Source organism: Stegostoma tigrinum, chromosome 34 (assembly GCF_030684315.1).
Source record: "Stegostoma tigrinum isolate sSteTig4 chromosome 34, sSteTig4.hap1, whole genome shotgun sequence".
NCBI classification, from domain to species: domain Eukaryota; kingdom Metazoa; phylum Chordata; class Chondrichthyes; order Orectolobiformes; family Stegostomatidae; genus Stegostoma; species Stegostoma tigrinum.
The window spans coordinates 22,159,060-22,182,515 of NC_081387.1; the positions used below are offsets into that span (position 1 = coordinate 22,159,060).

Consider the following 23,456-nt stretch of genomic DNA (forward strand, 5'->3'; position numbering starts at 1 on the left):
AATAGAAAGCGGGACATAACACCAGCGCTTCGTCGGAGGCTCACTGATGATGTTACCTAGAATGGTGACGAAACGTCTGAAAACTAACCTTCCAGCTCAGCGAGCAAACTCACATCCAGAACCTCAACCTGAGCTACAAATCTTCTCAAAACTCGCAAACAGCTGACTTGTCAACTGATCACTACCACTTTCGCCTGGAGAATAAATTTATTAAGATCATTTGACCTTTGCCATTCATGTTTGTCTTGATAAGATCTTATACACTTAATCATAATGTCCTGGGGATTGTTACTGAACAAAGAGATCTTGGAGTGCAGGTTCATAGTTCCTTGAAAGTGGAGTCCCATGTAGGCAGGATCATGAAAATGGCATTTGGTATGCTTGCCTTTATTAGTCAGTGCATTGAGTGTAGGAGTTGGGAAGTCACGTTGCAGTTGTAAAGGTCATTAGTTAGGCCACATCTAGAATATTACATGTAATTCTGGTCTCCCTGCTAAAGAAAGGATGTTGTGAAACTTGAAAGAGTTTAGAAAAGATTTATAAGGATGTTGCCAGGATTGGAGGGTTTGAGGTATAGGGAAGAGGCTGAGTAGGTAGGGGCTACTTTCCCTGGAGCGTCCAAGGCCAAGAGGTGAGCTTATAGAGGTTTGTAAAATCATGAGGGTTGGGGGGAATCCAGTCTAGATGGCAAAGTTTTAAGGTGAGAGGGGAAAGGGAGCTAAGGGGAAATTTTTCACATAGAGGGTGGTGGGTATATGGAATGAACTGCCAGAGGATGTGGTTGAGGCTAGTGCAATTACAATATTTAAAGACATCTGGATGGGTAATTGGAGTTGGACTGAAGGGTCTGTTTCCATGCTGTACAGCTCCAACTCTAAGTGAAGGCTGAAAAGCATTGGCATCTTATCTCTTCTGAATAACAGTCAAGTTCCACATGAAGAATTAACTCCACTCTCCTTCCCACTGCAGTACGTCAAAGTCCTGACACTATTTCTACCTTAAACCTTCAACAATTAATCCTCTTGACATCATCTGTCATAGACCACCATCTCCATCTCTCTGCCACTACCACTGCAAGAATATAATTGCTGCTCAACTGTTCGTTTGGCAAGAAGAAGCTGAATTTGTGACTCATTTCAACAATGAAAACCTTTGGAGCAGGCAGGATAATCAGAAACGAAAGGGTGGAAGGAAGGATTGACCAACAATGGCAAAGGAGAATTACAGAACAGTCACAGCAAGGGCCCTTCAGCCTGAAGCATCTATGCTGGCTATGGGTTGGAGTGATTGGGAGGTGGATAGTAACCACAGCTGTGGATTTTTAGTAAGATTTTAAAAGGTGATAGAAGTCCAGAGGTATGCCTAGGAGAAGGAGAGGGTGGTCGTGGGGGAGGACGGGGACTGAAACATCTCAGCAACTACGGATTTCCAAAAAATGGGTGGATGGTTAACACAGTGTGGAGCTGGAGGAACGGAGCAGGAAAGCTGACGTTCGGGTTTACACCCTTCATAAAGGAATCAAGTAACGGATCTAGCTGCTCAACATGGAAGAAGAAAGACTATCTAAATGAGAATTGTACGGGAATCTGCTGAGGACGTGGAAGGTGCTATACGAATACACATCTCTCTTTAAGTAATCAGCGTGACCCATCAAAACCACAAGTCCATCGATATTCAAAGTTGCTCCGATTTACAGTAAGGCCAATCAATACATATTTATACCTAAAATCCGTGTCTCTACACGTCCTTCGCTCCCACTGACCAACCGTTCATTACTGATTCAGCCCATCGTCTTCACCACGACGTAATGCAGGACCTGTCCATCAGAAAGGTTTCCCCATATCATTATTGGTGAACGTAGCTGTCTATCATTCACAGGGATGCCTAGTCCAAAGGGCTGCCGTTACGCGCGGACAACCAACCCCCTCCCGCAGAGTTGGCCAATCATCAACGGGTTCACGTTGAGAAGGCGGAACCTATTCAAATACCGGTGTAGGTGGTTGGCGGGGGTTGGCTAGAGGGGCGTGGTGAGTAGTGGCACCGCCTCTTCGCCGTGGCGTCAGGCCCTTCCTGCCAACCGTCGGCCCCCTCGGTTGCCCTGGCGACGGCGCGACCCGCATTTTTTGAATCTGGCCCCAGCTCGCGCATTGTTCGGCAGGTGAGTGAGAGAGTGGGGCGCAGGCGCGGGATGTGAGGGAGGGAGAGGGGCGCAGGCGCCTCAGCCACAGGTGTGCCCAGGTGGTGGGGAATGGAGGGTGTCGGATGTCCCAGGTGAGCAGGTCCAGGAGGTTCAAAATAGCCCCAGAGCCTTGGTGGTGTCAGGGAGCTGTCAGACTGGGGCCTAGGGATTGGAATGAACCGAGGATGAAGCTTATGCTTTAATAAAGAAATTCACGGTACAAAAGTTTGCAAGGCAGCACGCATCACATTTTAAAATTCCATTGCTGTAGCATCTCCATAGCTATACCAGCCTGAATTTGGTTCCTGGTCTTAAACCTCGATTCAAGACCTGTGAAGTGACTGCAGATCAGATTTGCCTGCAAAGTTTGTCTCAATGCCATCTTAGCTTCGCCCTTCCTGTTCATCAGCTCTTGAAAATCTCCCTCAACATCTGTGTCTAGTGCTTTCTTCCCTTAAAACAATCTCCACTGGCCAAAAACCGAAACTGAAATTTCTGGAGAAACTCAGCAGAATCTGTGGATAGAGAACAGTTAACATTTCATGTCAAGTGACCGTCCTTCAGAACATCTTCGACCAAAGATTTGTCCTTCTATCACATTATGTGGCCAAATTCACTTGTTAATTGACAACCACTGGTATGTTTAAAGGCATTGCATCAACGCAAGTCGTAAAATGCCACTCACATTTGGTAAAGAGATTCTTTAATATGGGGAGGGTCCCAATCCAGGAGTTAACACGTATGCAGTAAAAGGAGTGGTACAAAGTGCCGCTAGCAGGGTAGTAGATTTAGATTTTTTTAGATTTTATTGTCACATGTACTAAGTTTAGGAATACATAAGTACAGTGAAAAGCACACATAGTCGCCATTTCCTGGCACCATCTTGGCAACAGAACCAGAATTGAAGATTTAACAGAGTTAAGGAGTAAAGAAAAACAAAAACCAAAGTCCCATCTCCATAAATGTGCCTGAAACGCTCAGTCATGGTGCAGACACCTGGGCCCAGCTACAGCCTCGAGTCTAGGCTGGCCCTCACATCCCACCCAGAGGAGCCATGCCAATACTGCTGCTCTCCCCAGGAGGGGAGAAAGGCCTACTCTTGCAGCCAAATCGATCGCCCCGGAAGAACTGGTTGATCCACCGTCAGCTCCGGCCCGTGCTCAATCTGCTGCCGCTGCTCTGGCCCTTGCTGTATCCACTGCCGCTGCAGTACACGGCCTGTGCATTTAGCTTATGCCAGTCTCCAGTGTTGATCCAACTCCTTTTCTCAGGTAGGGTTAAAGTTAAAAGTTGGATGGGGGTTTGGGGTGGGAAAAAATAAATACTGCACAGAGGGTGGAGAACAAGAAAGAAGAAGGAAAGGGAACTGGCGAGCAAAGACGCTCCGAATGGAGTAACTTATCCTGCCGCCATCTTGACCCGTAATGATCTATTGACTACTATGATCCCATGTGAGATGGTATGATACTATCTGTCCTCTCTGGTGGCCATAAAAGATCCTATGGCACTATTTTGAAGATCAACAGATATTTTCCTCGTGCAAAATCAGAACTTTGGAAGAGCCACTGGACTTGAAATGTTAACTCTGACTTTTCTTCACAGATGCTGCCAGACCTGCTGAACTTTTCCAGCAACTTCTGTTTTTGTTCCTGGTTTATAGCATCCACAGTTCATTTGGATTTTTTATTTTCCAGGTGCTACTGGTTGACATGACTAAAAAGCAGGGAGCTTTTGTGCTCCTGAGATGCTGCTTGGCCTGCTGTGTTCATCCAGCCACACACTTTGTTAACTTATTTCATTGCTGTTTGTTGCTTCCTAAATGAGCATCTTGCCTTGCAATAGTGACTGCTCTTCACAACATATATATTTGATTGTAAAGGGAATAGGAATATGCTGGGTTATGGAAGGTGCTACAGGAATGCAAGCCATTTTCTCCAAGTACATGAGTGAAAGTAAGATCCTGGGGATAAGGCCCTTCATTGAATGCAGTCTGTCTTTTCCTCTCCCCAGCCATTAGCTTAGTTTCTGAAACTTGTTAAATCGCAGCAGCAATGACTGGGAGACCACATGGAGCTGCCAGACGGAGGGGACAACCAGCAAGGAGGAGATCACCATTGAGAACACCCCCTGTACAGTCACCACAACGGAGGCGGTCGCCTGCAAGGGCATCTCCTGTACGACCGCCTCGTGGGAGGAGGACACTAACGACTCCCCGAAGGAGATCCCCGATTATCCCGGGTCGCAGACCAAGTAAGGCCAATTTAATATTTTATGTTCTTGCTGTACCATCGCACTTCTTTTTAGTCTCTCTCTCGCTCTCTCTCTCTCAAACACACACACACACACACACACACACACTCACACTCACACTCACACTCACACACACACACACTCACACACACACACACTCACACACACTCACACTCACACTCACACTCACACTCACACTCACACTCACACTCACACTCACACACACACACACACACTCACACACAGACCTCTAACGCAGACAGGTGACTGATCTAGCTATTTCCGAAATAATAGTGAAAGCAAACCATCCCAATATGGGATGATACACTAAATTGATCTAACTGGTCTGGCAGCGGGAAGGTGATCCAAAGAGAAGGAAAACTGACGGCAGCCAATAGTGAGTGAGTAGAAACAGCTGAGAAAATAAAGATTAAAAGTCAGTTACGGTAAATAAACAGTAATGATATTGCTCAGTGACACGTGCACTCCAGTCCAACATGGCAGATAAGCTGAGAAGGTGAAGTGATGTGGGGGGGGTGCATTTGGCATGATTTAGAAGTTTGAAGATCATGTCAAATGGGTGTTGTGGTCGATTGGCTGGAAGAACATTGGAGTTTGCAGCAACGTAACAGCGAGCTAGTCAGAGGCAGAAAAATAACAAATGTAATTTCAACCAGCAAATTGTGAAGTGATGAGTTTTGGGAAGGGCAAATCTAGAACAGAAAATACACAAAATCGGGCAGAATTCTGACAAGTATCTTCATTTCTGATGAAGGGGCTAGGCCCAAAACGTCAGCTTTTGTGCTCCTAAGATGCTGCTTGGCCTGCTGTATTCATCCAACTCTACACTTTGTTATCCTCTGATCTTGATGTGTGCCAATTGGCCTGTGATCAGGAAGACAAGAGGCTAAGAATCAAAGGTTCTTGTGTTACAGTGATATTGACCCTATGCCTGGGACAGGAGAGCCAAGTTCAAATACCACCTGCTCCAAAGGTGTGTAACAGCAATGTTGAACAGTTTCATGAGTGGGGAAAAGAAATTATTCATATGTGGTAATTTCTCTTATTGCAGCATAAAAGCAGGGAGCTCATGTACAGAATACTAGTCAGACAACAACTCCAGTATTGCATGCAATTCAACACATTACAGAGAGGCTGTAATCACAATTCAGAGATTTTAGTTTTTTTTTCCGATCGGTGGGAGGTGGGTGTTGCTAGCTGGGCCAACATTTATTGACCAGTCTTATTGGCCCTTGAGAGTGTGGGAGTTGATGAGCTGCCTTCTTAAACTGCTGCATCCAATGGGAGATGGGTGCATCCACCCTGCTGGTTGGAAGGGACTTTAGGAAGCAATAGACAAAGATGTTGCCAGGACTGGAGAATTTCAACAATGAGGAAAGGTCAAGTGAGCTGGGGTTATTTTCTTTGGAACAGAGGAGGCTGACTAGATACTAAAATGTGGTCTATAAAACCCTGAGGGATTTGGATAGAGTTGATAGGACGAATCCTTTATCTGAGAGGCTGGTTGGTTAGGAGGGATGTAGAAGGAATGCAGGGTGTAAGCAGGTCAATCATCCTATCAAGTCCACAATGACTCTCTGAAAGACCATACTTCCCAGATCCACATTCCCTATCCTCACCCTCTAACCTTGTATTTCTCATGGCCAATCCACCTAACCTTTACATACCTAGACACTGTGGGCAGTTTAGCATGGCCAATCCACCTAACCTTTACATACCTAGACACTGTGGGCAATTTAGCATGGCCAATCCACCTAACCTTTACATACCTAGACACTGTGGGCAGTTTAGCATGGCCAATCCACCTAACCTTTACATACCTAGACGACTGTGGGCAGTTTAGCATGGCCAATCCACCTAACCTTTACATACCTAGACACTGTGGGCAATTTAGCATGGCCAATCCACCTAACCCTTACATACCTAGACACTGTGGGCAGTTTAACATGGCCAATCCACCTAAGCTGCATTTCTTTGGACTGAGGGAGGAAACCCACACAGACACAGGAAGAACACACTCCACACAGACAGTTGCCGAAGGATGGAATTGAACCCAGGTACCTGGCACTGTGAGGCAGCAGTGCTAATCACTGTGAGGTGGCTACCTTGCTGTAATTGGTGGAAAATAGTTGGGGGGGTCCTGCTAAACAGTTCTGCTCAAAAAGATGATGGAGGCAGAAACCATCATGTTTCAAAAAGACATTCAAGTCTGCAGACTGAGAGCTGGAAGGTTGATAAACTAGACAGTTTTTATTTTTATTTGAGAATGCAATGGCTTATAAGTAATTCTCTCTACAGTGAGTAATGGATGTGGTAAACTCTGGTAAGTGAGGTTTTGTACCCAAAATTCACTTGCAGCTCTCACTGTGTGCAGAATTTTAGCTATTCTAATTCTTCTGCCATTCATAGATACTTTACCATGTTGTTTTTTATCAATAATGGAATCTGGTCAGCAAACTGGAATTTACAAACAGCTCCCCAAGCTACAACCACTATTGGCAAAGTTCAATCCCTAACTGACCTTCGAGGTGTGACTATTTAGAAAATTCCCCACATGAGCTGCCCAAACTTTGCAACAAGAAAACTCCACAGTTTTGTGGGAGCACATGTATAGAGGAGGCAATGGTAAGATCATGAAAATGAGGAAGAATAGACCATATGATTCTCGAGACTACTCTGCCATTCAGATTGACCATGGCTGATCTTCTACCTCAACTCTACCTGTCCACCACTCCCAGTATCCCTGAGTGACCAAAAATTAGTCCATTGCAGCCTTAATTTTACACAGTGATGGAGCATCCCACAACACTTTGAGATAGATAATTCCAAAGATTCCCAACCCTTTCAGGAAAGAAGTGTGATCAAATGGCCATCACCTTATCCTGGGTCTGTCTCACTGTGTTCTAGGTTCCATGATCAGCAGAAACAATATTTCAGAGTCATCACTGTTGAGCCCCTTCACATTCTTGTATGGCCCTGTTTGGACAACTGCAGGAGAGTTCACCACACGTTCCTGCCCTATATTTGCCCCTTGACCAAGGAAAACTATTGTCAGCTCTTTACAAATTGCTGTATTTGAGATCTCGTTGTGTGCAGCTTGAATGTTGTACTTTCCTCTGACAATACGTACCCTTTAAAAAGTACTCCAGTGGCATTAGGGGTGGCCTGTGTTTATGAATAGTGACAGAAGTTTTTTCTCAAGCATGGGGTTCTGGATTGCGGGTTGTCACTGGAAAATCCATCATTTGTTACTCATTGTAAATTGTCCATGAAGGTAGTAAGCTTTGAAGTACTGCAGTCTGCTGGTGCATGTGCACCCACTGTGCTGTCAAAAAAAGGTGTTCCAAGGTTTTGATTTAGCAAAATGAACACGCTTTTGCCTTTTCTTTGCCTCCTGCTTTTTATAACACATATATTGCTTCCTTGCTGCCTTTTGTAGGTTTGGCATATTGACCTAATCAACAGTATAAAGAACATTTCATTTGGTGAATAAAACCATGAAGGAGCTGTCGTTTTCATCAGTGTGTCTTTCAATAGCCAACATCATAAGGCTGCTTGTAGCTGCTGGCACTTCAAAACATGAGGCCAACCACCTGGGAATCTTGCCGACAGAAGGGACATTCTTAGCTAAACATCTCCAATGCTGGATCACCGTTCTTACTGGATCAACTAACACTCAGGAGTGTACTGTACAGAGCATAACATGTTCACGTGACAGGTGACGAAAGCTTGGTTTTCTGCTCAGAATGTGTCCAGTGACCAATGTGTCTGTTTCCAGGAGATCAGCCACCTGTTGCTCGGAGAAGGTTCCGCCCAGGCACCAGAGCCTTAATGGAGATCCGCAAATATCAGAAATCCACTGATCTGCTTATCCGCAAGCTACCGTTTAGCAGACTGGTGAGTCACAATCACAATCCCAATCCCCAAATTTGAGGGAAAAACATTGTTCCTTTGCTTCACTGATGATTATAAGCATTAAATAGAGCACTTTATTGGGTTAGTAAACTACACAGCTGGGGTTTCGAATCTATTTTCTGCAGCGGAAGGGAACAGACCATGGACGAAATAATGAAACTTCAAAAGAGGTAGAGGCGTTGAGAGTTTTGGGACGTTTCAGGCGTGTAAGACTTTCAAAAGCAGCATGTCTAGCTGCAGCAATATGTACCTGATCCCAGATCTTGTGAAAACAAAATACTGTGGATGCTAGAAATCTGAGACAAATGCCAGAGAAACTTGGCAGGTCTGGCAGCATCCAGGGAGAGAGAAATCGAGTTGACGTTTCATGTCCAACATGACTCGTCTGCAGCCCAGGCTTTCTTAATCTGGTAAGGAGATGAAACGAGATGTAGTATTGAACTAGTTAGTGTGCTGTGTCTAGTTCTGGGGTGTCCTACCTCCACAAAGGGAGTCGAGATCTTGAAGAGGGTAAGAGGAGATTGTAGAGTTAATGCCAGCAGGATTGAGGAGCTATAGATATGAGGAAAATCTGGAATCCTTCACTGTCACAGAAGGTGAGATGGTAGAGAGGGTAAAATTGCCAGGATTTTGGTAAAATGATTGGGGAGAATTGTTTCTGGTACTAGCCCATGGGCTGATCATTGATCAGTAGAAGTGGATAAAGAATGCAATTGGATGCAGTTTGTGGGTGGTCTGGCCGAAACAACTGAATCCATGACTGATTTTTAAAATGGGCACGGAAGTGGCGGCTCAAAAGGCTTTCCGTCGTGCTTTAGCTGAACAGTTCTGCGAGCCCAGCGAGCAGGATACGGTGAGAGAAGCACTGCCACAGTGGTGGGACTTTTCACCAACATCTTCTGGCTGGTTGTTGACTGTTCACTTTCACTTTTCATTGAAGTTGCAGTATTTTATCACAGGGTGAGGCCGGCATAGAAGGAATCCATTTGGCCCGTTATGACTCTTTGGTAGAGCTAGACGTGACAATATAAGAACTAAGAGCAGGAGTAAGCCATCTGGTCTGTCAAGCCTGCCCTGCCGTTCAATAAGATCATGGCGGATCCTTTCATGAGCTCAGCTCCACTGACCTACCCTTAATTCATTTACTGTCCAAAAATCTATCTTTAGCCTTAAAAACATTCAACGAGGTAGCCTCAACTGCTTCACTGGGCAGGGAATTCCACAGATTCACAACCCTTTGGGTGAAGAAGTTCTTCGAAAACTCAGTCCTAAATCTGCTCCCTCTTATTTTAAGGCTGTGCCCCCTAGTTCTAGTTTCACCTGCTCGTGGAAACTTCATGTACAATTAATCTTCTAATTTCCACACTTTCCTGTAACGTTCCCCCCACTTTGAGTAGTTTTTGCCTCCCTTGAAGTGATTTCAGTAACCAAAGATAATCTCCCATATCACCTCAAGAAAGACACATGGCAGGGACAGGGATTGAGGGATCGAGGTGAGCTACTGACTTGGATTGAGGATTGGCTGTCTGGCAGAAGGCAGAGATTTGGGATAAAAGGCTCTTTTTCGGAATGGCAACCAGTGATGAGTGGTGTCCCGCAGGGTTCAGTGTTGGGGCTGCAGCTGTTCACCTTTATATATAAATGATCTGAATGAAGGGACTGGGGGCATTCTGGCGAAATTTGCCGATTATATGAAAATAGGTGGACAGGCAAGTAGTACTGAGGAGGTGGGGAAGCTGCAGAAAGATTTAGACAGTTTAGGAGAGTGGTCCAGGAAATGGCTGATGAATTTCAATGTGAGTAAATGTGAGGTTTAGCACTTTGGGAAAATAGAATACAGGCATGGACTATTTTCTAAATGGTGAGAAATTTCATAAAGCAGAAGGACAAAGGGATCTGGGAGTGTTGGTCCAGGATTCTCTAAAAGTTAACTTGCAGTAAGAGTCCGTGATTAAGAAAACGAATGTAATGCTGTTGTTTATCTCAAGAGGGTTGGAATATAAAATCAGCGATGTGCTTCTGAGACTTTATAAAGCTCTAGTTAGGCCCCATTTAGAATACTGTGTCCAATTTTGGGCCCCACACCTCAGGAGGGACATACGAGCCCTGGAGTGTGTCCAGCGGAGATTCACATGGATGATCCCTGGAATGGTAGGTTTAGCATATGATGAATGGCTTAGGATCCTGGGATTGTACTCATGAGAGTTTAGAAGGTTGAGGGGAGATCTAATAGAAACTTACAAGATAATGTATGGCTTAGAAGGGGTGAACGCTGGGAAGTTGTTTCTGTTAGGCGGGGAGACTAGGACACGTGGGCACAGCCTTAAAATTAGAGGGTGTAAATTTAAAACGGAAATGAGACGACATTTATTCAGTCAGAGAACGGTGGGCTTGTGGAATTCATTGCCACGGAGTGCGGTGGAGGCTGGGTCGTTAAATGCCTTCAAGGCAGAGATCGACAAATTCTTGATCTCAGAAGGAATCAAGGGCTACGGGGAGAGTGCAGGGAAGTGGAGTTGAAATGCCCATCAGCCATGACTTTAAATGGTGGAGTGGACTTGATGGGCCGAATGGCCTTACTTCCACTCCTATGTCTTATGGTCTTATGGATTGGTGGTGTGGTGCAGGCACTTTCAGTGCTTAGAACTAATGGTCTTTCTGAACTCATTCTTTCCAGGTTCGTGAAGTGGCGAGTCGTTTTACCAGGGGCGTTGACTTCAACTGGCAAGCTAATGCTTTGCTGGCATTGCAGGAGGTAATGGCTGCTATATTTTTAACCATATTCGTCATGATTTATAAGTAACGGTCTAATGAATCATTCTACCTCTGTATTTTATTTCCTTTTATAATTACCAAAACGCCTGAGGCAGTTTCGGAGCAATTTGAAATATTCACTTGGTTGTACTGAACTTGGAACACTGCTGTAAAGAGGTACCAAAGCTTTTCCTCTTCCACTCATCAGGACCAAGTGCAAGACCAAATTTCAAGCAACCACCACGATTTGTACTCCAAAACAAATAATGCCACAGGGTAACAAATTGATTCTGGCTCAAGTGTAACAAAAGTGGAAATCACTGGAAAAAACTCAGCAGGCCAGGCAGCATTTGTGGAAAGAAAGCAGAGTTACCGTTTTGTGTTCAGTGATCCTTCAGAATCTGCCTCAGGTGTTGCTATGGGGAAAAGTAGAAATCTGTAGGCTCCCCAAGCTTATCTATGCTCGCTAGAAGTGACATCCTTTAATATGTAGCGCCCCATTCTCTACAAACAGGCATATGTTCAAGCCTTAATCCTGCATTTGATTCATCTGGGAGTAAAGGGGAGCCTCCAGTTTTCTGTAGCTTTCTCCATGACACATCTTGGCCAAACAGATTCAGCTTACCAAGCAATTAATTTTAATTAATTAATTTTCTCCCATAGCATAAATTGTTGTGATTGTTTGAAATTTAGCACTCTTATGTTTAACTTGAGCAATGAAAAACAAAAAATTTCAAAGCATGTGGTTCCATAGCCTGCTGTGTTCATCCAGCTGCACACCATGTTATCTTTCTTCAACGCATGTGTTTGGTAGAGCAGTTGGAAATGTCTTGGGAAGCTTGGGATGTGAGAAAGCTGAAAGATCAGAATTCCAGCACAAGGAGCAGATCTTGTCAACTGCAAGACCATGTTTAACCCCAAATGAAAATGAAGTTGATGAAGGGGTTTCACAATAGTGCTGAAGAGCATTTAAGTTAAAATCCCAGATGCAGAGAGTGAACTTTTATTGAGTTCAAAGTTTGGAGTAAAAAGCTAGCCCAGAAGTGACGAATGTCAATTGTCATGAAAACCCACCTGGTTTATTAATATCCTCTGGGGGAGGGAATCCACCAGGTTTGGCCTAATTGTGACCCCAGAGCCACAGCATTTTAGTTGACTCCTAACACTGGACATTTAGGAATGGGCAGTAAATGTCAGCCCACACTGTGACACCCTCATTCCACAATCAAATAAATAGTGTAGCAAATAAGCAAAGTGCACTCCTTGCTGTTGTAAATTTTCTAATTGAGGCCTAGATTTCAAATCTGTAATGTGGAGGTTTGCAGAGACAGTGAGTGCAATAATCGTAGAATCCCTACAGTGTGGGCGCAGGCCATTTGGCCCATAAAGTCTGCACCAATTCTCTGGGAGCATCCCACCAAGATCCACACAACCCCACCATATCCCTGCATTTCCCATGACAATTTTTCTAGCCTGCAAACTGGGAAATTTAGCACGGCCAATCCTCCTAAGCTGCACACCTTTGGACATTGGAAAGAAATCTGTGGCAAATCACAAACTCCACTCAGACAGTCACGTGAAGCTAGAATTGAACCCAGGTCCCTGGTTCTGTGAGGCAGCATTAAGCCACCATGCCTCATCTGATGATGAATGGGGGAATCATAGAAGCTTAGAACAAAGGAGGAGGCCATAGGATCCTTTGAACCTGTGCTGACCCTTTGAGAGATCAGGCACGTTAGCCCCACATGCTTCTCTTTGTGCCTGGTCACAGAGTTGCAATACTGACAGTGCCCAGTAAGAGGCAGTGTTTTACTTCTGTGATTCCTGATGAACATAAGTGATCTTCCAGCTTCCCCTCTCTCCTGATGTCGGACACAAAGCCTAAGTCAGATTGGAATAATTCACCCAGAGAGACCAGCCTCCCTCTGTCCCAATCAGATCATTAAATTGACCAATGTAATGAATTAAAGTAAACAAATCAAAACAAAAAGTGCGTGAAATGTTACAAGTGTCCAGTCAACTTCTGCGATCCATAAAGACAGTATTTGATGAAGAAGATTTAGTTTTTAATGAAATTAAACATACCCAGCATGATTTAAGCAGGAAGGTATTTCCAGCCCCAAAAGTTGCCAACCCTGCAGACTCGTCGGGCATTCCTAGAAGTGAAGCTTAATCTGCTGCACAATGCTGTGAGCCAAATAAAATTTAAAAACAGTCTATTTTTGTATAAAGAATTGGTGAGCAGGGTTGGGTTTCAATTGTTTGTTTAAGCACAGTGCTATTTAAACCTCATAGAATCCCTACAGAGTGGAAAGAGACCATTTAGCCCATGGGGTTTGCAGCAACCCCCCGAAGAGTATCCCAGACCCACCCCATCCCTGCATTTCCCATGTCTAATCCACCTAGCCTGCATATCACTGGACACTATGGACAACTTAGCATAGCCAGTTCATCCAACTTGTATATCTTTGGACTGTGGGAGGAAACCCATGCAGACTCAAGAAGACCGTGCAAACTCCACACGCAGGACTGGATTCAAACCTTAGGACTCTAGCCCTGTGACACAGCAGTGCTGTCTAACTACTGTGCTACTCTGTTGCCCCTATTATGAGGTTGGGCGGGGGGGAGGTGGCAAAGAATCAAACAATGTTAAATTCTCCAGGTATAGATCCAGACAGTTTTGGAAAACCACACAGTTGTAATTCTGAGACTCAGGATCAGCAAGAAACATGTTCTGAAGTTGTAATTTTATAATGAAGGGCTGGGGGGAGTTCTTCCAAGGTGTCCTGAGTCAATAATTATCCCTCTACCAAATCAAATAATTTTTTTAAAAATTGCTACGTTCTCACATAGACATGTTGCGCCTTATGGCATCTTGATGTGCACAGATTGGTTACCAGTGGCTTCAGTAAGCACTTTGTAGTATGGAAAGTACTTTCGGATGCTCAGGAGATGTGAAAGGCACTGGAAAGAGACAAAATCTATCTTTTCTGTTTATCTTTCACCCTCTTTTCTAAGATTGCATTGTAATGCTTTGATTTGATCTTCCTGTTCTTTCCCTAGGCAGCTGAGGCTTTTCTGGTTTTGCTTCTGGAGGACGCCTTCCTCTGTACCCTGCACGCCAAGAGAGTCACTTTGTTCCCCAAGGATGTGCAGTTGGCCCGCAGGATACGGGGCATCCAGGAAGGTCTGGGCTAAAGGAACAAGTGAAAGTTACCCACTCCTTTCTGTTGGTGATGTATAATCACCTAAAGAAAATGACAGAGGGCTACGATGGCTATGGCCTGGCACTGACATCTGCTTAGAGATGCCACCACACATTTCTCGACACAAGAGCCCGTCACATTATTGTAGCGTAGCAATTTTAGTTCTGCTTTTAAGTCAAAACCTTGTTCTATGCCTTTGAAATTTTAAGTTTCTTTTGTGCTTTTATACTTTTACACGTGTCGGATTGCGCTTTCAGTTGGGGAGCAGCTAATTTGTCATTTTTTATAGCATCAACTGTCAATCTGTAATGCTGACTCTCTGCTCTGTTTCCTGGTATCCACACACATACACACACACACACCCAGGTTTGTTTTTTTTTAACCTGGCAGCTTTACCCATCGCATCCCATGTTACATCTCACTTGCCAACTGGATGAGGGGTTGGTGGTTGCCTGAGTACAGGCTGGGTGATTGACATCAGAGATTAGGGTCAAGCCGAAATGAGGACTGACTACTGTGCCAAGAGATCAGGATCATGACGGCCAGAATTGCACTGTCCGAGCTATTGAATTCAAGCCAACATCAGTGCTGCACTCCTGCATCTCTTACACTATGTGCACCAGCTGCTTTTAACTGCCTGGCCTATGTGTGCAAAACAGATTTTTTAAATTTTAAAAGTTCATCAGAAAGCTGTCTCTATTTGTTGTTTCAGTGGGTTCGGTGCAAGTCTCGGTGCCTTGAATTGGCCTATGCCTTCCTGTGAAAGGTGACATCAGGGAGATTCCAGACATAAACTCCACCTGAGTTACTCATGTCAGCCAGTGGTTCCCTAGTGGCATCTCTTACCCTTCACAAAGTTCTATGCCTAAAGGGCTGAATGTCTCTTCATTGGTGAGTACTGATGATTTGGATGAGGTAGGGTTGAGGGGACTGGGAATCATTGATCTCCAGGGTGCTGTCAGTCTTCCTGCTCCTCTCACTGGAAGACTGGAAAATCTCTGTGGTGTCTTTCTCCACCAGTTTCTGCAGAGGTTGAAGTTCCATTGCTTGAACAGTTTAAGGAAGATTCTCATGGTGGGAGGAGAAAAGACCTCTGACCTGACCTGAACTGAAACAAGCAACCTACTTGGAGAGGGAAGAGGCAATGACCTGTGCTTGCCTCACTACGAGCCCTGTTTTATTACCCTAGGCTGGAGGACAGGAGAGAACTCAGACTCAGAAGGATCTGCCAGGCCTGGCTCTTACCTGGCATCCATGATACCCCTAAGGCTTGTCTTTTGTCTGCCAGCTATGGGACTGCACCCATTGTCGAATAAAGAAGAACATAAACTGAACCTAAACCATGAGGATAATTAGTGAAATAGTACATATTTTGCAGCTGTTTTAATTTGAAAGAATAAAGCTGATTGGTAGGGGTGGAAGGAATCCTTCTCTCTTCCCACCTGGTCAAATAGGGTTTCCTGAAAGTGTTGATTACCCAAAAATGAAGTATTTTTGAATTTTAGCTAAATGTGCCTTTTATATTTTGTGATCAGTGTTTTATTCAACTCTTTTTTAAAGCATATATGAAATTTTATAATTATTTAGTCCTCTCTTCAAGTCATTGCCTTAACCAAGCAATCTCATTACAACTTCTCTGCTTTGCTGAAAAACTGTCTTAAATTTTGTTGTCTGTCGTTGGAAAGTTGGTCTTGACCATGCCTGGGTTTATCATTTTGATTGGCACCGTAAATTTCTTGAAGGGGCAGACCCAATGAGATTTGTCAGCCAATCAGGTAGAATCACCAAAGATGATGAGTATAGGAGGCCTGGAGGAGAGGAAGTATTTAAATTATATTTCCTCCCCTGTCCTATTGGGTACCACTGATGTGATCTCCCTGGCCAGTTTCTGTGACTCAGACCACCCACAGATAATTAGTTCAGTTTTGTTCTTAAATAATGGTGGTTTTAAAGAAAATCATTACTGAATATTATCATTGCTGTGCTACCAGTACCTTGTTAAATGGACGATTACAGGCACAAGCAGCAGGCTTTGCCTGTCTAACCATCGTATATATGTCCATTTATCAATTTTATATGCAATCTTGTAATTATGTGAAGTTTCTGAAGACTCCTATGCGATTTTGACATGCAAAGCCTTATTGTAATCTGGGACAGTGAGGAGCAAGACAGCTTCTCTTTTTTTTTAAACAGAACAATCTTTAGGAAATTATGCCATTGACCCTGCAGCACACTTCGTCAGGCTAATACTTGTTTCCTACTCACTCCCATCATAATTCCAAGGGAGCTCCCAGCAACCTGAGGGTTTAATTAATGATTTTCAAATTCCCAATACTTACATGTTCTTTTTTTCAATTGTTACATAAGATTTTCCTTTTATTAGTTTTAGTTTTTGCATTGAGATTCTGCTAATCACATCATGATTCTAAACCCTTTCTAGTTTTCCCAGAGGGGTAAAATGTGGCCTTTCTTCAACACAACTGCCTCTGAACCCCTCAACCCCACTAACTTTTCAAATTGAACCATTCCCTGTGGGAGTTCCTGATGATGGAGGAGACTGTTCAGCCCATCCATACATGTGTCAGATGTTTGAAAAAGCTCTTCATTTAGTCCCATTCCCTATTTCCATCACTCCCAGTCCCTACACGCTTTTTGCTAAAACCCTTAAAACGTCTTCCGTTCAAGTTTATTTTCTCCTTGGAGAGCTGGTTGCAGAAACTGATTCCTGATATATCTTTATGTTGTCTCTGCATACAGTTATAATGCAAACACTTCACACACGAGTGTTTTCTTTATGTAAGGTCACAATTAGCATTGACCGACAGGGCTCCTCTTTTGTGTTCACTCTTGCGCTGTCAGCTGAGAAACACTGATGGTGTGACGGGAAAAGGGTGAATTGGACAAGACCAGACAAGGCTTGAGGTTGTACAAAAAAGCACTTGAAAGTTTAGAAAGTGACCTGTCTGTAACAGCTGGGTGACCTTGAGCAAAAGACCGCTTACCTCAACCCACAAGAATGGGAAGTGGGAATGTTATTCATGTACTAGAGAAGATTCAGTGTACAATCCTGCTTTGAAATATTTCCCAAGGACTTCAGTTTGTAAATAGAGTTTAAAGAAAAATTGTTTTGACAAGTGAATTTGGTGCGGGCGAGAAGGGGGTGTTGTTTTTGTGTTTTCTAACTGTGATGAACAATGCAATAAAATAATTTCATCATTGGCTGGATAATTCCATAAGAAACTTGGTTGAGCCAGAGATGAATGGAAATGATCATTTGACTTGAATCTTATTAAATATTACATGTTGTTGAATTTGTTTTAAGATTACCATTTTGGAAAGTCTGTGTCCACGTAGGTAATACTACATCCTTACACCAACAGGACTTGTTCAACATACAGGTTTAAGAGTTAAGAAAAGAATAGGTCATGTCTCCCCTTGAGCCTGCTCAGTCATTAAGTCTTTCAGTTCAAGGTCACTTTCCCTCAGTCTCTGACAGTGCCACCACAGGCTCGCTGGAGTAGAGACTACCAAATCTTTATAACTTTGTGTGAAGCAATTTCCCCTCAAACCTGTCTTGACTGACTGACCCCTTATCCCAAGACCCTGAATCCAGCATTTAGATTCAAACATGTCACCAAAAACTTTATTTTTATGAGCTCACCTCCCATAAACTCCTGACAAAAGCTACCCAACTGGCCTATTTATTGGACAATGTGGGATATTTGTTTAGTAGTGTTGGTTGTGGGAGTGGCTGTGAAGCCAGGAACCTGCCCAGCTCCTCTTCCCAGGATCTTTACAATGATCAGGGGCCAACACTGGATGAATGTGAAAGTTACAGGCTGACAAAGAGCACAAGGGGTGAGGGAAGGGTTAAATTTTTTTCCTTGGATTTATGTAAATCAGTCTGTTTTTATGGATCTCACCTGCCCAATTGCTGTGGGTAGATTATGGGCTAACTGTCCTATGCAGTATCCCCTCTCGAATGAGACATTGAACCAAGTTTTCTAACTTGCATAGCCCTGACTGTCAGAGTGATCTGGTTATCGAGCAAGCACCCTTTAATGTTGGTGCACAAACTTCATCCCTAAGCAAATCCAGTGATTCATTGTGACATCTCCCTCTCTGGAATATCTGTCCTCTCAGGTGGACTTAACAGATCCCATCGGGCTTATTTCTGAAGTTTGCAGAGAAAAAAGGGAGTGCTCTCCTCCTCCATATCTTAACCAGCATTTCTCCCTTAACCAAAACAACATAATCTGTTCACAATCCTATTGCTGTTTATGGGAGCATGCTGTTCTCTCATTGAGTGCCACATTTGTACATTACTTACAGACCACATCTTATTGGTTGAGGCTGTGCTGGACGCCAGCAAAGTTGTTCTTTCCATTTTCCGCAAGTGCTTGCACCTGATGTAGCTCTGGCTTGAGCATAATTTAAGCCAGGCGAGAAGGGTGAAGAAGAGGATGAACAAACCACTGTGGTTTTTAAAATATATACGAGCATAACTAATCCAGCTCGGGCTCCAAGAAACTCCACGAGGGTTGAATTAAGTGAAGAGTTACTCACATTGCCCTGCAACGGGAGGCACATACAGGTAAGGACAGGATGAGGGATTTTCTCCCGAAACGACACCAATGATCTAGATGGGTTCTTTTTTATCCAATAGCTCAAAGGTCAGCATTTCCAGTTTCTTAATTCAGATTTAATTATAGAGATATACAGCATGGAAACAGACCCTTTGGTCCAACTTCTCCATGCTGACCAGATATCCTAGAGTAGTTTAGTCCCATTTGCCAGTGTTTGGTCCATATCCCTCTAAATCCTTCATTTACCCATCCAGATGCCTTTTAAAGGTTTTAATTGTACCCGGCTCCATCACTTCCTCTGGAGCTCATTCCATACACGCACCACCCTCTGCGTGAAAAGGTTGCCCTTGTTGAATCTTTCCCCTTTCATGTTAAACCTGTGCACTCTAGCTTTGGACTCTCCTAACCTGGGGGAAGAGATCTTGGCTCTTCACCCTATCTATGCCCCTCGTGATTTTGTTAACCTATAAGGTCACCCCTGAGCCTCTGACACTCCAGAGAAAATAGCCCCAGCCTATTCAGCCTTTCCCTATAGCTTAAACCTTCAAACCTGGCAACATCTTTGTCAATCTTTTCTGCACCCTTTCAAGTATGCAACATATTTCCAATAGCAGGGAGACCAGAGATGAATGCCATATTCCAAAAGTGGCCGAACCAATGAGCTGTGCAGACACAACATGACCTCCCAACTCCTATACTCAATGCACTGAACAATAAAGGCAAGTGTACCAAACATGTTCTTCACTACCCTGTCTACCTGTGCCTCCACTTTCAAGGAGCTTTGAACCTGCACTCCAAGGTATCTTTGTTTGGCAACACACCCTGGGACCTTACCATGAAGTGCAAAAGTGATCTGCACTACCAAAATGTAGCACCTTAATTTATGTTTAAATTCTTCCAAGTGACGTGGATTGAACTCATGTCACTGATCACTTGTCTCTGATTCCTAGTCCAGTAAGAATACCATTATCCCACCGTTCCATGAATTCAATTTCTATGACTCCCTCTGGTGAGTTAGCCTCCCCTGTTCTACCCTGAGATTTAATTCAGATCAGTGTTGCTAACTCGGTGCCAAAAGGCAATTGTTTCTCTCCATGGTAACCAGACATGACGAGTAAATCAGAAAAGCCTCAGGGAGTTTGTTGAAAACTTCTCTCTGTGGAGGCCCCGAACGATGACATGGCCTCTAATCTATTGGGAGTGTAATAACTTGAGTGTCTTCAGTACGCTGTTTAAAGCTGTCTGCATACGGTTCACCTCTAAAGCATACGTAGTGAATAAAAAGCATTACCTCTCCAATGAATCATATGCACCCAGATTAAACATTTAACACTGAACTTAGAATAAGGAAAACCCAAAATATTGGAAGGAGATAGTAGGAACTGCAGATGCTGGAGAATCTGAGATAACAAGGTGTAGAGCTGAATGAACACAGCAGGCCAAGCAGCATCAGAGGAGCAGAAAAGCTGCCATTTCTGAAGAAGGGTCTAGGCCCAAAACATCAGCTTTCCTGCTCCTCTGATGTTGCTTGGCCTGCTGTGTTCATCCAGCTATACACTTTGTTATCTCAGTATTGGAAGGAATTTTTTGAGGCCTGGACAGAAGGCAGGCAGCTATGTCAGGAGTTTGTAATGCCTTAACTCAACTCACCCTCTCCAGTAACCAGGGGCTGTTTGGAGTGTGTCATGATATGAGCTATAGTACAGGGAGCTTTTCCTAAACAGAGTTAAACAAACAAAAGTAGACATGAGAATGCTGGTGAACATATACAGCCCATGCACTTACTCACAGATGCAATGGGGACAAATACTTTATTCATGGCAGCTGCATGTGAGTGACATTTGTTGTGTGTTCTCAGATGTTCTGTTGGCTTGCTCACTTGTTTCAGAAGGAGATTGGTGTGGGACGCAAGTCGCATACTGGCTATGAATGCAAGAGTTTTTGCCCCTAAGAGAGATTCGTGAACTTGTTGGGTTTTAATTGCAGCTTCATGGCCACATTTTCCAATAGCTGCTTTTTATTTTAATATATAATTCAAATTCTAAATGCCAGGTTTGAAGTCAGTTTCTCTGGATTACCATTACACCTGGCATCGCCACTTTATGACTGAGCCACCTCAGAGGTGAGTGTCACTGTGAAAAGTGCAGCTGTACACACTGTGTAACTTCACTATTTCTGTCGTCTGTCTGTAGATGTACTGCACGGTCTCATGAAAGACAGTCCCCTTGATACCACCCTCACCCACTGAGAATCGCAAGCACTTCTGCATCAAATATTCAAACAAAGTGACGGTAGTCCCTCTACAGTCTGTGGAGAGATGAAGAAACAAAAATATCTTTTCTGTTCTTTGGGACTTGAACCTGGCCTTCTCAGTCCAGATTGAGGGACACTACCACTGCACCGCAAGAGGGTCCCCGGTCTGTTTTGTATTTTTTCAAGCTGGCCCTTCTGGGTCTGATATTATTTTCCCTAAATCACCCGTGGGTTTTTTTTGTGAGACAGAAAACTATAGACTTTAAGATAACAAGAACTGCGGATGCTGGAGTCAGAGGTAACACTGTGTGGAGCTGGAGGAACACAGCAGGCCAGGCAACATCAGACGATCAGGAAAGCTGACATTTCGGGTCGGGACACTTATTCAGAAAATTATAGACTTTGTTGTGAATACGCTTTATTCTTAAATATATTTTTTCTCCACCACTAGGAAAACACCCATGTGACCAGCCGAATATTTCCAAGCAAAGCTTGTTGAGGCCAATATTGACATCAAAAAGTGAGGGGATGGTCAGGAGAGAGGGAGACAAAAGTGCCCTTCCATTAATTTCCTTATTTAGCACAGGCCATTAAGAACATGCCTTGCCAATCAGTTAGATCTCTCTGCTAATTGACCTGTCTTGTATCCCTTAACAATCTAAAAATCTATCAATTTCAGTTGCGAAAGTTTGAACTGATGATGCTGCATCCATCATGCTTTAATAGTTTGCTGGGAGAGAGAGCTCCAGACTTCACTCTGAACAAAGTACTTCTTGTTTTCAATTCACCATCCACTCCCTGCCAAATAACCTAGTCCTAATATTAAGCTGATGCCACCGACTGTGTTTCATCTCAAATAGAGGAAATAGTCTCTGTCTACCACCTCTTTAATCATTTTAAATGTATCGATTAGATCATTCCATAATCTTACATATGCAATAGTACCAGCCTAGTCTGTACAATTAGTTCTCGTAAATTAGACTTTTTAATCTCCGTGTCATTCTGGTAAATCTACACCACGCTCACTCCAAGATGAATATATCCTTGCTACCAGAAGAAAATGCAACACTTTACAGAGCGGGTTACAAGGCAATAAAACACAGAGGCCAGGGAGGGGGAGCGGACCCCTGCTCCTGATGATTTGGTTTCCCCTCCCTATTGTTTGCCCAAGTTTGTTTGAGGGACAAGTTTGGAAGTTCAGCTTCCACTTTTGGATGCTTTGCTAATGGTTCCATTAAATGCAGCAGGTTGGGGTGAAATGATGAGGGAATGTTAGTGGCTGTGAGCAGTAGTTTGTCACATTTAGAGATAGTGTCAGAGAAGACAGACAGCCTGTTGGACATGGGCTGCAAGTACTAGTCTATTTCTAGGCCATGAGTGAAGAGCAGGAGCATCTATTGATATATTGTTATTAACTGGTGTGAGTTAACCCCTCCAGTGCAGATGTTAATGATTCAAATGCACAGCTCCCAAAAAGAATAACTGATCTGCATGGAATAATCAGAACAGAAAAAGACCATTTGTCCATGCTGGTGTTTATGCTACACTGAAACTTCTTCCCAGTTTTCCTCAGCTAAGTCTATAACCTTCGAGTCCCTTCTCCCTCATACAGTTGTCAAGCCTCCTCTTAAATACATCTGTGCTATTCAGCTCAGCCACTCCCTGTAGTAGCCAGTTCCACATTCTCACTATTCTCTGAATTAAGCATTTTCTTTCTCTCATTAGATTTTGAGAAACAGATTATTATGCCTCTCTTCAGATTTCTCGATGATAAGCTTAAGCTGACAGTTTCTAGTTTTAGTGATAATGGGAACTGCAGATGCTGGAGAATCCAAGATAACAAAGTGTGGAGCTGGATGAACACAGCAGGCCAAGCAGCATCTCAAGAGTACAAAAGCTGATCCTAAACCTAAAGCTAACCCTAAACCAACCCAGTTCTTCCCCTCTCCCCACTGCATCACAAAACCAGCCCAGCTCGTCCCCTCCCCCCACTGCATCCCAAAACCAGTCCAGCCTGTCTCTGCCTCCCTAACCTGTTCTTCCTCTCACCCATCCCTTCCTCCCACCTCAAGCCGCTCCTCCATTTACGACCTACCACCTCATCCCACCTCCTTGACCTGTCAATCTTCCCTGGACTGACCTATACTGTCCTCTCCACCTATCTTCTTTACTCTCCATCTTCGGTCCGCCTCCCCCTCTCTCCCTATTTATTCCAGTTCCCTCTCCCCATCCCCCTCTCTGATGAAGGGTCTAGACCCAAAACGTCAGCTTTTATGCTCCTGAGTTTCTAGT

The 23,456-nt window shown here is 43.9% G+C and overlaps 1 protein-coding gene across 4 annotated transcripts; it reads left to right on the forward strand.

The window, feature by feature from the left end:
* The first annotated feature begins 2,057 nt into the window (after positions 1-2,057).
* LOC125446547 (histone H3-like centromeric protein A) lies at positions 2,058-17,542 on the forward strand. Of its 4 annotated transcripts, none has more exons than XM_048520212.1 (5): positions 2,058-2,158; positions 4,190-4,429; positions 8,229-8,347; positions 11,043-11,120; positions 14,183-17,542. In XM_048520212.1, the coding sequence occupies exons 2-5, from the start codon at positions 4,231-4,233 to the stop codon at positions 14,315-14,317; spliced, it is 531 nt and encodes a 176-aa protein (XP_048376169.1). In that variant the 5' UTR covers positions 2,058-2,158; positions 4,190-4,230; the 3' UTR covers positions 14,318-17,542. The 4 variants fall into 4 exon arrangements, with proteins under 4 accessions (XP_048376169.1, XP_048376173.1, XP_048376171.1 ...); XM_048520216.1 differs by having other exon boundaries at positions 2,059-2,158; positions 4,229-4,429; XM_048520214.1 differs by having other exon boundaries at positions 2,075-2,158; positions 4,226-4,429.
* Positions 17,543-23,456: the final 5,914 nt, after the last annotated feature.

What these genes read in the sequence shown, in the direction of transcription:
- LOC125446547 (XM_048520212.1), top strand. Translation starts at nt 4,231, where the DNA reads ATGACTGGGAGACCACATGGAGCTGCCAGACGGAGGGGACAACCAGCA. An exon ending in AGCTACCGTTTAGCAGACTG is followed by an intron (nt 8,348 to 11,042) that starts GTGAGTCACAAT and finishes CATTCTTTCCAG; the next exon opens with GTTCGTGAAGTGGCGAGTCG. An exon ending in CTTTGCTGGCATTGCAGGAG is followed by an intron (nt 11,121 to 14,182) that starts GTAATGGCTGCT and finishes TTCTTTCCCTAG; the next exon opens with GCAGCTGAGGCTTTTCTGGT.